Below are 16,609 nucleotides of genomic sequence, written 5' to 3'. Positions count from 1 at the left end.
ATATAACGAGCTGCGGATTCTCTGAAGGTGGTGCTCCGACATTAATTTGGGCACTAGAAAACAGCCTATGGCACTTACACCACCCCAGGATACTGATTTTAAACGAAGAAATCCAAGACAGAAAAGTTTCCAGAAAGGTAAAGGGGGCTTAGATCTGGAGGCTTTTCCTCTAGGGTATTATCCTTTGGTTTTCTGTCCTCTATACACTTTGATGATGAAAAGGTAGGCTTTCCAAATCATGGTCAATTGAAATGAACATGGTATGGTTTGGGAATTACTGGAAAGAATGATACAAAGTTCAGTCAGTTCATTCATTCAATAGCTCACTTTTGTATCACTATACAGAAATACACTTGGCAGAGGGCACCTGTTTCCCTTCTTTGTATAAGGACCAACACTGAGGTTCTGTGAAAGTTGGTCTATCTTTTGCCTTATTCTCACTACTTTGTGATTTTGTTTTATTAAGGATAGCTGGCAAGATTAAGGATCTTTGAGTTTTCTAATACTTTTGTTATTTTTTCTGTCTCTCCAAACATTTTAGCTTTCAGTAACTTTAATCTCTGTTTTCTGCTCTGCACTCAGAGCCTTTGTGTTTGGCCTTATTTTGACAAAGTGAAAGAAAGTGAAGTTGCTCAGTCGTTCCCGACTCTTTGCCACCCCATGGATAGTAGCCTGCAGCAAGCTCCTCCGTCCATGGGATTTTCAAGGCAAGAGTACTGGAGTGGGTTGCCATTTCCTTCTCCAGGTAATCTTCCCAACCCAGGGATCGAACCCAGGTCTCTCACATTGTAGACAGATGCTTTACCATCTGAGCCACCAGGGAAGTCCTATTTTGACAAGTCATAGTCTATTTCTGTTTCTTCAGTCATGGTGCCTGCAGAAATCACGGTTGGCCTTCCCAGGCCTCTCTGACTCCAGGTAGTAAGAGAATAGCTCCGTCCAAAGTCATGTGAAAGAAGCAGAGGCTTTTCTGCCATCCCAGCTGCTACCTACCCTGTTCCCCTCTTAGTGGAGTTGCGCAAAGTACTGTTCTTTTGACCTGGCTGTCTTTCTCATATTTGTTCATATGAACCCTTTTTATGCTTCAAGTCCTGCTTTCTGTCTCACCTCTTCCAATAAGTGTCCTCAGATACTCCCAATGTGAATTCACCCCTTCCTCTTCTTTATTTCTGGAGAGCTTTGTATCCTGTTAAATAGTCGCCATCACTCTCTTTTATTTAAGAGTTGTGGTTGTGTCTCACTTATCTGTACCTTTGAGGTCTTAAGAGGCAGGATTCATGTCATCTTCATCTTGGTATGATGGTATGCCCATCGTGTCTTGCATTATACCCAAAATAGCCAATGTTCAACCACCAAAGGTTTACAGCCCACCTCCTTGGTGCTGCCTTAACACTGGGCAGCTAATAGTAAGATACAGGCACAGTGCCTGCTTAGGAATCTGTGAGGTGAAGTTGAGCCCTGCCAGTTGCCATTCTTAACTTGTCATATGCTGGGCAATCTTCTCCCAGCTTGTTCACCTGGGTAGTTCCCTGTCATGAACAGGTGGCTTTCACTGTGTCATACATACTAACTTGCATTCTTCCTCCCCATACCTCACATCTAAGTGAAAGTTAATAGTATCTTCATTTTCTTCATCGTGTCCCCTAAGGTAGGCTTAAAATGGTATCGTCTGTTAAATGCCTTGGGTTCAGGTATGACGTGGTCATCCAGAGAGGAATATTGTCAGAGGCTGTTTGGGAAGCTTTTTCTAGCTTCCTTGACCTCTCTGTTTCTTTCTCTGTTAACAATCCAACCAGAGTGAGGAGGGGCTCCAATCAATTCCTTTTGCTTATTAGCTGCTCCGGTTTGGTGGACTGGTTGAAATTGGATGAGAACCTGAGCTGGTAACCTCTAAGGTGGGAGTATGGCCATTGGTCTACCTTCTTTCTCACCCGCAGTTTTTTGGAAAAGGTCTCTGCAGATCTATCACCTCTTTTAGATGGACAAAAATAAACTGTCCTTGCTGCTTCATCATTTTACAGCCTTTATAGTCTCTGTGGTAATTTCATTTAAAGTTTTAAATCTTTTATTTCAAGCCCCAGTTCATTATGTCATTTGGCTTTTTAAAATGTTGATTTCAAACCTTGGAAGAAAATATATTGTGAGAAAGTCTCTAGTTTAAATTTGATGAAATTAATAATCATGAAGCAACCCAGACCATAAAGAAAGCCTAACGTGTAGAAATTCAGTGTGACTCCAGATTTAAGCCTTAAATGTGTTTGGGGAAATGCACTTTGTTAGGTCAGGTTTAACAAAGACAAGATCCTTTTTTGGTCTTTTAGATTAGGCCCATCATACATAGCGTCCTCTTCCTAATTTCACTTTCCCAACTGGAATCACACACCTCCGCTGGGGCACACCCTTTTCATGTTGATTGTGGCCTCTCCTTGGAAAATCTCCCTGATAATAAGTTTTAAATGCAGATCCTTCTAATCCAGGCAGCTAAAGGAGGAGTCCTCTTCCAACACCCAATGCTGTCCACACCTATGATGAGAAAGAGCTGTAAGTCCTTGCTAGACCTGTCCTAACCTTGTAATCCCCTTCAGGTCCTGTCAGCCCCCTCAGGCTAAGATGGAGGTGGGTGGAGAAGGAGCCTTGGTGATGAGGAAAGGAACTGCATACACTTTCTCAGTCATTGCAGTTCTCTTAGACACCCAGGTTTTAGTGTTACATCCCTTCACCAGTCTGGCAGGAAAAGGATTACACAGCATAACAAGGTATTTGAATTCTTAAGGGGTTGAGGGGAAGTCTCAAATATAGCAGAAATAATGCAGGCCCTCCACGAGCATGATAGCAGAGCACCTTGCTATCAACCTGTCTCTTTTTAGGATAAAGACTTATAGGTCTTTTTGCACATTAAGATTACCTGTGAGAGAAATGGCAGTAGGAATCCTAGGCTCTTGTTTTGGTTGTTGTCTTTGTATTCAATGTGTTTCAACAAGGACTCTAGCAGTTTGAAATGAGAAGGGGAAAACAGTTGGCCACCTGGAAAATGGGAAAAGGAAAGGGACAGAAACAGGATGAGATTGGATCCCAAATGGATATGGTGAAGTCCTTGCTTGGTATTAAACTGAGGCTTGGGAGTGCATTCTATTTGACAAACCCAAGGTCTTGTTTTAATCTGAATTAATGGCCAAGATTTTTACATTAAATAATTTCATATAAAAATTCCAGTTTCTTCAACTCTTGAAACGTCTTTCTGGATCACGAGTGTATACTTCCACACGGCCATAGTCAACTGGAGAAGACACGTGCCTTCTAGTCTCTCCCAAACCCCTCCAAACTCCTTCCTTTCCATTGTTAACCTGGATGCTAAAGATTTTTGAACTTGTGATCTGACACTGAGGCTACTTGAATTACTTAAGGGGCTGCCCCCATTTTGGCTGTCGGCTTCCTTTAAGCCAAGATGAAGGACACACTTAAGAGCTGCAAAATTCACAGCTGAGGTTCTCATCCCTGGCCGTGGCATAGACTCCTCTGTGAAGCTTCTACACTGCTAATCCCCCTGGCCCCACCCTGGGGATTCTGATTCATCGGGGTGGAGATGGGGGGACAACTCAGCATTTTTGGAAACAGCCCCAGGTGCTTTGACTGTGCAGCAGGGTGGCAAACTTGAGGCATGGTGGGTGTCCGGTCTGACAGCTTCCAGCCTTGGCACTTCCCCTTGATTGGCAGAGTTGATGTTAGCATTGTCGCCCCCCCTGGCCCAGAGTCTTACTTCAGCTGTGAAATGAGGGCATGGGCTCAGAGTCCTTGACATTATCATACAGTTCTTTAAAAGGAAACAAACACTTCAAGTGTGGCTCCTCTGGAAGGAATCACATTGAGCAAATGGGCCCTGGGCACCTGCAGTGCCGGGGGCACAACACTGGTTGAATGAAGAAGACAGGGGCTCCCATAAGTTTGTAGGGATGTCAGATGTGTGCACGAATCATATAGAGGAGAAAGCACGCTTCACTGAAAGCCTGAATGGAAGAGGTGACCCCACATTAGGATAAGGGACAGCTTCCAACAGAACTGATACTTTATTTAGTTGGTCTTTGCAAACTGGGAGAATTTTTTCTGCACAAATTGAGAAGCGGGTGGTGACACACCAGAAGAGGAGGGAACAAGCAAAAGTGTAGAAGTAGCATGTTCTTCCTCTTCCCCACCCTTCGGAAATGTCAGCTCCCTCCCCCACAACACACTATTCTTTGCCCTCTCAGGGCTACAGGGAAGAGTGCATCGCTGTCCAGTACTGTGTCATATTAATGTATCAGTGGAGCAGCAGCATGGATGACATAAGCTGCCTCATAGGGTTGTCTTGAAGATGAGATGAGTTCATAGATGTACCAAGCCCTTGGAACAGTGCTGTACAGTGGGGAAGGATGTGTGTAAGGAGGGCTTTATGAAAATGACGATTCACACGCATTTGTGCTTTGTCTTTGAGACTCAAAGGGTTAAGAAGTTGGTAACAAGGAGAAAAGGAACACACTAGGGGAGGAAGGTGAATTCAGGCTGTGTCAGGAAATACTCACCTTAAGTTGTCCAAAAGGTAATCCACTGTTACTACTCAGTAGTTCATTTAGCTTTGGTTTTATCTCTAGACTAGTGGTCAGGCTCTCTGGGGAGAAGAGTCTTGATGCAGTTAGCCTATTACATAAGCATCAGAAGTACTGTGGGTACAGATACGCTTGGCTACCATCCTGCACCACCATCCAGGGAGAAGGACCATTGGGACACTGCCCGCCAGCATGGTGTCACAGAAACCTTTGTCTGCAGCCCATTTCCCTTCTCACAGGGAGTCACTTTTGCTGGCTACTGCCCAACTATCAGAGGAAAAACCCTGAGTACATCTTCATCTTCCCAGGTCACATTCAGTGGCTTCTTTTGTATATAAATTAAGGGAGAGTAGAGACAGACAGGTGTGTCTTCCTCCCGACAGTGGGAACCTTTGTGACTGATGCTTTTCAGGCAGAAGGAGCTCCTATTTTTAATTCTTCTCGCATCCCAACCTGTGTCATCCTTGATAAAGTGAAAGTGAAGTTGCTCAGTCGTCTCTGACCCTTTGCAACTCCATGGACTATAGCCCACCAGGCTCCTCCAATCCATGGAATTATCTAGGCAAGAGTACTGGAGTAGGTTGCCATTTCCTTCTCCAGGGGATCTTCCCGACCCAGGAATTGAACCCAGGTCTCCCGCATTGTGGGCAGATGCTTTACCATCTGAGCCACCACCCAAATTGCCCTTAATAAAGGACTAGACGTTTATTTGCATACAGTGACTTTTTCTGTTAGACCTCGGCTTCATAGAAGCACACAGACAAAATAATTATATTCAACTGCTTTCCAGAATAAGCTCTGTTCTTACCAGAACACAATATTTATAAAATTTAGCCGAATTTTTTTCCTTCCGGGAAAGGAATACTGCATTCAGATGCTTTTGTCTTCCTCAGTTTAATTCTTAAGAACAAGTCTTTTGATATTAATACTTAGTTTGGAATATATAATGTAACTAAATAATAACAAAATTTTTTCAGAAGCACAGAGGAGAAATTTTCACTTCTAAATGATAAAACAAGCCTAAGGAAATTTTAGGATGATGAATGTTTTCTAAAACTGAATTGTGGAGATGGGTAAATAACTGTATATATTAACTAAAACTCATCAAAAACTGTACACTTAACATGGGTGAATTTTATGGTATGTAAATACCTCAATAAATTATAAAGTCCAGAGACAAGGGGGAAATTAGTCTAAATGTAGGTGTTGTTGGATAAAATAATTTGGAATTTTTTTGATCCTCTATTTCAAAGTATCTGGCACTTGAAACTTTGTTCTTTATTAGTTTGTTATTTCTCTTTGAATCAGTTTATTTGGTGTAAAACAAGCCCAGATGAGTCCCACGTCATCTTAAAAAGTTTGATCTTTGTAGCTTCACACAGGAAAATGTCTGTTTCAAAAAGTATCACTTTTAAAGTATTCAGTACCAGGTGGAACAGAGGGTGGAGTAAGGGTTAAGTGGAGTGCGGTGAGATGTGTGCCAGCACTAAGGTGAACCAGTTAGACACTGCAGATCCAGGGGATTCTTGTAAAACTGCCTCTCTCCTCATAGCTGTCCTCTGTTTTGAATTCTTTAAAGCGGGCCCTTTAGAGTCATCCTTAATCTTTGTTAATCTCCATTTTACTGTTTAGAACTGGCTTTGCTTGTTTGCCCTGTAGAGTTCAGTCAATCTTATTCCACTAGAATCAGTCACATTTACCCAGTGTACTTAGGCACACAGGTGAAGAACAGATTTAAAAGGACTTTTTCTCTCTCTTTTTTTAGGTGATGAATTTAAACCATTAGAAGGACAGATGATTCTTACTAGATTTTTAAAACAGAAACAAAACATCACTTAAAAACATTATCCCCCTAAAACAGAATGCACTTGTTTGGGAACTAATTCTGTGTCTTTTAAAGTCATATGATCCAGTTGGGATAAAATTTTTAAGGAACTATGAAGAAGAAAAAAAAAAAAGGTTTGGGTCTGTGGTTTACAAATGGGAGTGTTTTTAGCCTTCAAATTGCATGTTGCAATAAATAAGAATGAATCAAGAAAAGGAATCACTCACTTCCAGCTGATCCTGGGTTCAGCATAGCACTGAATCATTTCCTCCATAGTCCAGCCCTGCGCCCTGGCTCAGGTCATGACTGGAAGCTTTTCTCAGCCCTGGATGGTTTAGAGGAGGAGGGACCAAGTCAGCAGGAAGAATGAGGAAACATTTGCTGCCTTTCTGTCTGTGTTCTTCCAAGAGTTAGCAGGTATTACAGCTGCATTTCTAGGGCAGCATTTCATGTGTCTGAGGAATATGAGCATAGTTCGTTTGAAAAACTGGAAGGAGCCTGGGAGAGACCTGTCTTCACCTCTGTGTTGCTGAGATCCTTGTAGCGGTTCTGTTCGTCGGTAGTTTTTGCTGTCTCACTGAGGCCAAGAGTCCTGGAATTAAACCCTGTGGCCAGCAGGCTGTTAGTTAGTCAGGAAATTCCAAATGGGTATAAATAAATGCTCTGCGGCAGCTCCTGGGCTCTTTGCCTGCTAACGTGTGCAGGCCCTATAACGCTGAGGGAAGTGGGCCCAAGACTTGGCTTCCTGCTGGCTGAAAATCAGTTATTTTGTTTCTGGGTGGGTAAGTAAGAAAACCCCAAAAAAATAAAAACAGAGGAGAGTGTGACGTGTGGGTGGGGGTTGGTGAAATATAAACTCAAGCTCTGTATGTTATGAAAAATATTTGCTTTTCTTACAGACTGGAAAGAATAACTCAGTCCTGGATTTTTGGTTCAGTGACAGTTTCAGCTTTAGCCACGGCTCTAACATAAAGATGTCATTGTCATGGGAATGAGAGGTTGCATGTATATATATGCTAAGGTTTGAGTTCTTGGCTTGCTTAACTCCCCGAGTTTCCTTTCTTGTTGGTAACTCCATTTTTGGTCATTTGTTTTCAGCTGTTTTTCTAATGAGCTGCTCAGTGTGCCTTGAAGTTGGTTTCTTTTTCTTATGTAAACATGGTAAAACAAAATAAGGGCTAGTCTCTCCCACCTCGCCAAAAGGCATAATGTTTTGTTAGAAAAGCCTTTCTGTCCCAAAGTTCCCTAGCTTTGGGAACCTAGTGCTGGTTCTCTGCTTTTCACAGAATTATCCTCTGAACTGGCACATTTCCTATGTACGCTTAGAGCAGTGTGTTATTTTTGAAGAAAGTTTGGAAAACAGCATTAAGTCCCCAAGCTAGTTCCCTTCTGTGCATGCGTGATAAATTTAGGCTCTAGTTCAGCAGTTCAGTCTTCAAATCAGATGGTGGACATGAGAAGACAGCACTGCTGAGGCTGTGAGAACAAGCCCTAAAGAGCCCAGGCATCTCAACTATTAGGAGACAGATTCTGGGTAGAGTTGCTGCATCTTCCATTTGGCACTGAGCACTGGAGAAGAGGGCCATTGTGTGACCCTCATGGCCTCTGTAATGTCACATGCCTCCTTGCTGCAATGTGTCCTCCATTTTCAGGAACTGTGACCCTTTCCATTTTCTTTCCTCTCACTGCTCACCTGCAGCCTGGCTTCGAGACTCCTAAGACCTACCCAGGGTGGGACTGATGATACAGCAAAAGGAAGCTGCCTTTGGGGATTGTTAGGTTGTGTTAGCTGTTACCTTGAAGCTGGAAAGTGCTGCAAATGGAGGGGGCTCTAGAGAGCAAGGCCCCTGGCTCCATCTGCCTGAGTTCATCTGGCCTGACAGCTGCTTCAATTAATTCCTTTCTTCACTTGATCACTTAGCAGGTGATATTATAGAACTTTGTGTGAAGTATAGTGAAAGGGTCGCGGTCTGGACGCAACCTTTGGAAATCATTGAGTTACACCAACATTCTCATTTTATACATACAGACCTTGTTGCTGCATGTGTGATTCCAGACCCTTGCTGCCCATTGCTGGTCTGTGAACTCAGAAGTATTTATAGCTCCTGTACTTGTTTTATGAAAAAATTATACCATCTCCCCAATCTGGACAACTGCATGGAAGTGCATTCAGTGGTTCTACAGTGTACATCTGTGCATAGTGTGTTAAAAAATGTTCTGCTCTTACGACCTAATTAGAGAGAGAATAGGATAGTTCATAAAGATCAGTGCTTACCTTTGTCCTCTTATTGTGTTGTTGTTGTTGTTCAGTTGTGTCCAACTCTTTGCCACCCCATGGACTGCAGCATGCCAGGCTTCCCTGTCCTTCACCGTCTCCCTGAGTTTGCTCCAACTCATGTTCATTGAGTCAGTGATGCCATCCAACCATCTTGTCCTCTGCTGTCCCCTTCTTCTCCTGCCCTCATTCTTTCCCAGCATCAGGGTCTTTTTCAGTGAGTCGGCTCTTCTCATCAGGTACCCAAAGTATTAGAGATCAGCTTCAGCATCAGTCCTTCCAATGAATATTCAGGGTTGATTTTCTTTAGGGTTAACTGGTTTGATATTGTAAGAAGAAAATATTTCCTCTTGGTTATAATATATTTTTAAAGGTTGGAGAAGTCTGTCTGCTTTTGCTTTTGTTTTATATTACCTCCTCCCTATGTGTAATTGATACTGGAGGAGGGCTCTCTCTATATCTCACCAGCATCCACACTCCACTCACCCTGAGCCCAGGTGTGCACACACAGACACATGCACCTCCACTGCAGGGCCAAGCCAGCATCTCCTTCAGCCAGCAGAAACCAGGTAGACCTCAAGATTTTAGCAGACTCATTGATTTGATTTTGAAAAATATCACAGACACCTCAAACCCTAGCTCCATGGGCAGGGAGGAAAAAGGCAAGGTGGAAGAGAGGAGTTCTGGACTAGTATGCCAGGAGTGTATGCTTCACCAAACACTGGAGGGTGATCCAATAATAGTGAATAATAATAGCAGACCACAGACCTAGCTCTGAGTGCTCCACAATAACACTGTGAAGCAGGTCTATTATTTTCCCAGTTATATAGTTGGAGTAGAATCTAACTTGCCAACACAAAGTGGCAGCACCAGGATTCAAACCCAGGCACTCTGGTCCCAGAGTATCTGATTTTAATCACTACAGCTCTTCCTCCCAGACTTAACCAAATGGTACATGCCTAGGCATGAGGCTTTTCATTTCAACAAATACTGAGCATGCTATGTGCCAAGCACTGTACTAGGCCTTGAGGGATAGAAAAATAAGTATTAATTGGTTTCTGTCCCCTAGCACACCTGCAGTCTGGTGGGGTAAGACAGGCATGTGCCTGGTACTCATAGCACAGGTCAGTGTGTTAACAAAGTGTTCCAGGAGGATGGAGAGGAGAAGGTGACCATTTCTTCCCAGGACAGAGCAATTAGGAATAAGAGAAAACTCTACAAATGATGGGAAATTTTGAGTTGGGCCCCAGTTGTGATCAGTGGAAGAGGCTGGGGAAGGGCATGCTCAGAAGAGGGAACAGAGTGAATGAAGGCAGAGAGGCTTGAAAGTGCCTTGGTATGTTGAGGTTCTGGGAGGAAGAGGGGTTGGGGACTGGGAAGTGCTGGATTGGGCCAAATTGTTGAAGACTTTTAATGCGACAGAAATGAACTTTGGAACTTTATTTTCTGTAATGGGGCTCCTGGCAACCAATCTGCAAGATTAATATTTGAGAAGTCTCTGCAAGTTTCCAGGGATACCTCAAACAAATGTAAAATTCCTCAAAGAATATGTAATATAGGAGCGCGGAGACATTAGTCTTGATAAAAAACAGATTGCTCTGTTTGCATATGAGCAGCAGCAGATTGGCTGTGCTCCCTGGTGACTGGCTGACTGCTCTCACGTACCCCAGAGACACTGGAGGCACAAGTAGAGGAAGGTTATCATCATCTACATTTATGTAATTTATTTTGAAATAATTTCAACTTAGAGAAAATTCATAAAAGAACTCTCTTGCCTCCTTCACCTACATTCAGATTCTCAAGTGGTTAATATTTTGCCATATTTGCTTCGTCTCTTTCTGTATGTATACATGTACTTGTATGTGTGGGTATATATATAAAGACATGCTTTTGTCATATCTCTTTAATCTCCTTCGATCTGAAATAGCTCTTAGCCTTTCTTTGATGACCTTGACAGTTTTAAAAGGAGAGACCTGGGAATTCCCTGGCAGTTCAGCGGTTAGGACTACATGCTTCCACTACCAGAGTCCTGATTTCAGTCCCCAGTTGGGGAACTAAGATCCTGCAAGCTGTGTGGCATGGCCTAAAGAAAGATAGAGAGAGACCTGTCCTTTTTATGCGATGTCTTTCAGGTAAATCTGTTGACATGTCCAGATTTAGGCCATACCTTCCAAGCAGAAGCCCAGGAGGACTGATCCTGTGCTTTGTCAGAGCAGGGCCTCAGGGGCTTGTGATTGTAGCCTTTGTCACCTAGTCCACATGGTTCTTGATCAGCTTTCTGTTCCACAGTATCACCATTTTCTCCTTAGTGATTGAAAGCTGTTTTGTGTGAGGCATCCTGAAGCCAAAATTCCTGTTCTTCAGTAGGAAGTCTGTACACACTAGATTCAGCATCCGTTGATTCCTGCTTGAGTCGCCTACTGTTACAATGGTTGTTAAATGGTGATTTACTGTTTTCATAACTCTTTATTTATTGAACTATAAGTTGGAACTCTGTTATATATTTCTCATGGCATTATGGACTCATAGATACCTGATTTATTCAGTGGACTGTCATCTGCTACTATCATTAATCCTATTATTTTGATGCCCAAATTATCCCAGGTTTGGACAGTGGAACCCAAAAGTGAGTTTGGGAGCTAACTAGACCCCTGACACTCTTTAAATAGCTACTCTGATGTGTGCTGACAACTGAGATAAATAAGGAGTAGGTAGAACCTGCTGTCTGAGTTCAAACAATAGGGGTCCCCTGCAGCAAGATCCTTGTCAGGCAGACAGAGAGAGCACTCAGGTGGTTAGAGGCCAGCTGATCTGAAATTAATTCAGCTTGTCAGAGACCTTGTGGTGGGTAGAAGTCTTGAATTTTCAGGATGTATTGCTTACGTTCTCCCAGACCGTATTCTCTATCTTTAGCCTTCCTTGGGTAACTCAGCCCCTGACCAGCGTGGGCAGAGAATCAGGGGCTGAAGCTGGGAGCACTGCAGGCCTGCACTAGCGTGCCGCCCATCTGTCCCTCTCTCCTCCGCTTGGACACTTGCGGACCCAGGATGCTTGCTGGCTGCCAGGGTCAGCCAGCTTTGCTTCACAGACATCTTTGGCCCCTGCTGTGCCCATTCTAGTTTCAAATATGGAGCAAGTTTGTGCTCTGCATCTCAACAAGCTGAATCAGGGCCTGCATTCCCTAAAATGTCCTCTCTCCTTTCTTCCTGCCCTCACTCATGCCACCCATCTGTCCCTCCCAGATTAGATTTATTGTACTTAAATCACCTTCTGAAAAGGAAATCCCATCATTTTTCTCTACAGTGAGTCATCCATTGGTTTAAAGAAAATATTTTCTTTCTTATTAGCAGAATGAGGTCAAGCATAGAGCCCCAGAGGATGAATACAAAAACCCAATCCCTGTCTGCAGCTCTGCCCAGAGGAGTTGAGATACGTCAGGCCTTCTCCGTTTCCTGCTGAACAGCTTAGGGGGGAGATGTGGGCCACAGACTGCCCCCAAACACAGGCAGGCTTTTAAGTGCTCGTTGTTTTAACACTAAGGCTAACACTTATTACCTAGTTCAGTAATTAAAACTCACGCAATGCAAAGGAATTTGCGATACCACAAGAAAATTTCATAGGGACATGAACAGTCTGTGGAAACTGAATGGAGATTGCGGAAGAGAATTTTAATACATACTCCAGCATCTAGCCAGAGCAGTCTTGCTAAGATACAAGTCTCACCGTTTCACTCCTGTCTTCAGTAGCTCCCTGACGCACTTGAGAACTACAAACCTGACGCACAGGGACCTCTGTGACGGGGGCTTGGTCCCCTCTCTGCCTCACTTCGTGTTCTCCTTATCATACAAAGCTCTTCTCAGTTCCTAAAAGTGGCAGGTTTCACATACACTGTTTTCTCCACCTAGAATTTCTCCCATCTTGGTCTCCCTGGCAAATATCCCTCAACCCCCACAAACACGCACACATTTAGCCCAGTGGACCCCTCAAATACAGCACCCTGGCAGAACACTCTCTATGCCCAGCCCAGGTGGGGGTTCCTACTCTGTCCTCACATACCTCCTGGACTTTAGTCTCACAGCACTTATCATAGTTGTTAGTTTTTTATGCATCCTTTGTTTCCTAGAGTTCACAAGTTCTATCCAGGTAGGCTCTCTGTCTCTTTTGATTTACTCCTAGCAGTGTTTGCTGCATGGTAGGTTCTTAATAAATACTTACTGAATGAAAGAATAAACCCATCTTTCAGCCTGACAATTGCAGCTTCCCTAGGTCAACATTCCGTCTCTGGGGTGTGGGGACAGGTAGACCTGGAATGTGGGACCAGGATGAAAAGGAGCAGTGATGGGAGACAGTGGAATGTGTGTGGGGACAAGTTACAAACGCAGAGATAAGAACAGCTATGAGGAGATCTGAAGATGTAGGGGAAGAAGCCAGAAGCAGTAATGAAGAGTTCCAGATATAAGAAACAACAGCACATTATAACTTAGTCATATAAACAAACCAAGCCTGTTATGTTGAGCTGGTATTTCCCATGAACTTCTGGCAGCCACTTTTGCTTTCCTTCATGTTGTCATTTTATTTGAAGAAAGCATATTTGAGTAGCCGTTTAAAGCAGCTACAACCCGAAGAGAAGTCTAGGTGAAATCAAGTAGGTGATAATAAACTTCACAGAATAGGAATTCAGGCTTTATAGAACCAGCTCTGACTTCTAATAGGTGCTTATCATTTGAATGAATGATTGGATAGATAGGGGGAAAATGCAGATAGAAAAACAATTCTTTGGTAATTGGAAGAGCAAGAGAAAAATCTCATTGGCCATACACTCTTGGAAAAAAACAGAAGAAACACTTACATTGTTATGCTTTTCATTGCGTATTCTCTAACAAATAGAGTTTCCCGTAGATTTTGGTATGAGAAGCTCCTTGGATCTCAGTCTTAATTCGAACAATGTCATCAGAACTTTTCCTGTTAAACCTGTCTAGAAGGACCTGTTCCACATCATTGTCTTCTCCGTCCCCTGCTCCATGCCAGGGAGAGTTGATTTGCTAACTCAATTACTTTCATACTCTGAGTAATTAACTCCATGAGAACTTCTCTCTCATCAAGTTCATCTCAGAGTTGATCCTACTGCTTTTCTTCCCTGCCTCTCAGCCTCAGCTGATGTTGAATCTTTTTGACTGCTTTAAACAGCAGGATACTTGCACTCTGCTGCTTTTAAGTATGGGAATCTGTGTTTAATTATGTGCTTCTTGGGGACTGACTCAGCTCTTTAAGCAAAAATCTTCATGCTTCATGTGAGAGGGGACAATACAGTAATAGGAATTAGCAGAGTTCTTCAGTTTCAATAGTCAGGTAGAATATCTGCTGAAGAAAAACATAAAAGAGTGTTGGCACATGGTGCAATTATTTTTCATGGCACCACTAGTCAGTAATTGGGCCTAGAGTATGCAGTGGTGAAACCAGGACAAAGAAGTCTTTGTATCCTAATTAATAGATAGAGTAATAATATCAAAGTTTTTACCATTTAAAAGTCCACCAGGACGTATTATTTCGTAAACCTCCAGTTCTTTTTACTCAGAGTAAAGAATGGCTCACTGTGGTAGGGTGTATAGAAAAGTATTTACTGGTTTCTGGCTCAAAATTGGCATTTTTATAACCCTGTCACTTAAGCATGATGCTGTGGTCCTGCTGAAAAATGGAAGACTTGAAGAACACAGCTTATATAGTCAAATTTTCAGTTGCTATATATGAATGTTTTGCTCCTGCTCAGAGTCTTTAGTAGAGGCACTCTCAGCCTCAACAGCACAGTCTGCCCTTAGTATCCTCAGGAGATTGATTCCAAGACCCTCAGGGACAGCAGAACCACTGGTGCTCCAGTCCCTTGTATACAATGACAAAGCACAGTAGACAGTCTCTGTCTATAGGTTTCGTATCCACAAATTCAGAGGGCTGACTGTACTGACCTTTTGGACCGGGTAATTCTTTGTAGAGGAAGGTAGGACTGTCCTGAGCATTGTAGGCTGTTAGCAGCATCCTGGCCTCTACCCACTAGATGCCAGGAGCACCCCCTTCTTCTAGTTGTGACAAGCAAAATCGTCTCTGCTGCTGCTGCTAAGTCGCTTCAGTCGTGTCCGACCCTGTGCGACCCCATAGACGGTGGCCCACCAGGCTCCCCCGTCCCTGGGATTCTCCAGGCAAGAACGCTGGAGTGGGTTGCCATTTCCTTCTCCAATGCATGAAAGGGAAAAGTGAAAGTGAAGTCGCTTCAGTCGTGTCCGACTCTTCGTGACCCCATGGACTGCGGCCTACCAGGCTCCTCCATCCATGGGATTTTCCAGGCAAGAGTACTGGAGTTGGGATGCCATTGTGTCTCTAGAGTTTGCCAAATATCTCCCAGGGGGCAAAATCACCCCCAGTTAAGAAACACCACTAGCAGGTTAGTACTCCCAGACTAGTTCTTACCTTCTAATCTTCTACCTCCTGGCCACTACATTACTTTTTATGTCTTCCCAAACCAAATATTATTTGGACATTAAATTTAGCTTCTTTGAAAAGTTGAAACCATATAGTATGTCATGAATCTAAACAAAATGACTTTTGAAATAGCCATATCTCCATTTCACTTTGTTAATGCAGAAAAATTGCAAGGAACATTCCGAATTGTTCTTGAGTCTGTGCACTAGCTCTGTCACAGAGCACTAGTTTTATAGCTGGTGAGTATATAAATAAAGAGTAGAATTTCCATCAGTTTGTTGTTTTCAGCTTTTCTCTGAATACTTGGGGATCTGGTCTGGACTTAGGAAGCTGTCTCCAGTTGGTGCTGTCACATTTGGTGCTTGGTTTCCCCAGTTTGCAAACTGTGCAAACTGGGTTAGGGGATAGAAGATGGAAGAGGGACTCTGACCTTTGGTGTCTAGGAAGTAGGTCAACCCTGAAGAGCCACGTAGAGCACTATTAAAGCCCATCCACTTAGGCCGACACACAAATATAAATTTTGGTGGTTCTGCCTCTTCGCTCTGCTTCTGCCTTGCCTTTTCTTTCTTTTTCCATGCACTCCCCTGAGCGCCCTCCCCCTGCCCTCCACACTGGACTGAGCGTTGTGAGAACAGGGGACCTTGTCTCCTTTGTCTACTCTGTGTCCCCCAGCTCCTACAACGGTACTTGGAAGACAGTAATAACTGGAAAGGGCAGGAAAGGGGGAGGGGGAGAGAGAGGTGTTACTAAAATTGTCTTTCGAGAATCAGTATTAACTATACATATAAGGTAAACATATATGTGTCATTTTTTTTTATTTGATCCTCACGTCACATTTGGGTACTATAACATTTTAACTGGTCCTCTGGAATTTAATCTCTTTCCCTACCTCGGTCTAATCCACACAGCTGTGAAGACACTCCTTGTTGATTGTTTCAGTCCCTAGCACATGGCCTGGTGTGCAACCTCTCAGTGATGAGATTCCCCTGCTCCAGGACCCAGTGCAGTATCCCCTTCTGTACTAGGTCACCCCCCTCTCTTCTAGCCTCCTCTCTCCTTGCACTACTAGACTCTTACCTGGCTCATCAACCCCTCTTTGCATTTTACTCTGTCATCACTTACCTTGTCTTCAGAATTCATCTCCTGGTTAACTCCAGTATTGATCATTTTTTCATATATCATCAGATTGTTCTTGTTGATAATATACTTTTGTAACTGACCTAACTTAGTGTTATGTTTCAGGTGTTTGGCATTTATCTCACATCTAGACTGTACCTCCTTTTATTTCTTATAAATCCTTCCTCCTACTCTTTCCACTGAATAGGACCATTTTCTGCACCCAATTAAGCTTTCAATAAATGCTATATAATGAAGGTAGAGGTGGTGCCAGGAACAGTCTCTACCTCTGGATTTCCAGACATTCAGAAAATTCTTGTAAACACCAGGGACACCCTTCTG

General features: G+C 43.3%; 1 protein-coding gene across 13 annotated transcripts in view; it reads left to right on the top strand.

Moving 5' to 3' along the window:
* KANK1 (KN motif and ankyrin repeat domains 1) overlaps nt 1-16,609 on the top strand; it is a 215,124-nt gene that overhangs the window by 162,719 nt on the left and 35,796 nt on the right. Inside the window, exon 1 of one of the 13 annotated variants that reach the window (XM_055578246.1) lies at nt 6,756-6,822. The exons of 9 other annotated variants lie outside the window; for them this stretch is intronic. Coding sequence is in view for 3 of the 4 variants with exons in the window: in XM_055578232.1 (XP_055434207.1) it covers nt 7,064-7,187 (124 nt within the window). In the remaining variant the exon portion in view is untranslated. Of the gene's footprint in view, nt 1-6,755; nt 6,823-6,915; nt 7,188-16,609 lie in introns of those variants that run through there. 3 more of the 13 variants (XM_055578232.1, XM_055578231.1, XM_055578244.1) reach the window with 3 other exon arrangements.

This window comes from Bubalus kerabau, chromosome 4, assembly GCF_029407905.1.
Source record: "Bubalus kerabau isolate K-KA32 ecotype Philippines breed swamp buffalo chromosome 4, PCC_UOA_SB_1v2, whole genome shotgun sequence".
NCBI lineage: Eukaryota > Metazoa > Chordata > Mammalia > Artiodactyla > Bovidae > Bubalus > Bubalus kerabau.
The sequence above is the reverse complement of the archived record's forward strand: the minus strand, read 5'-3'. Positions and strand labels throughout refer to the sequence as shown.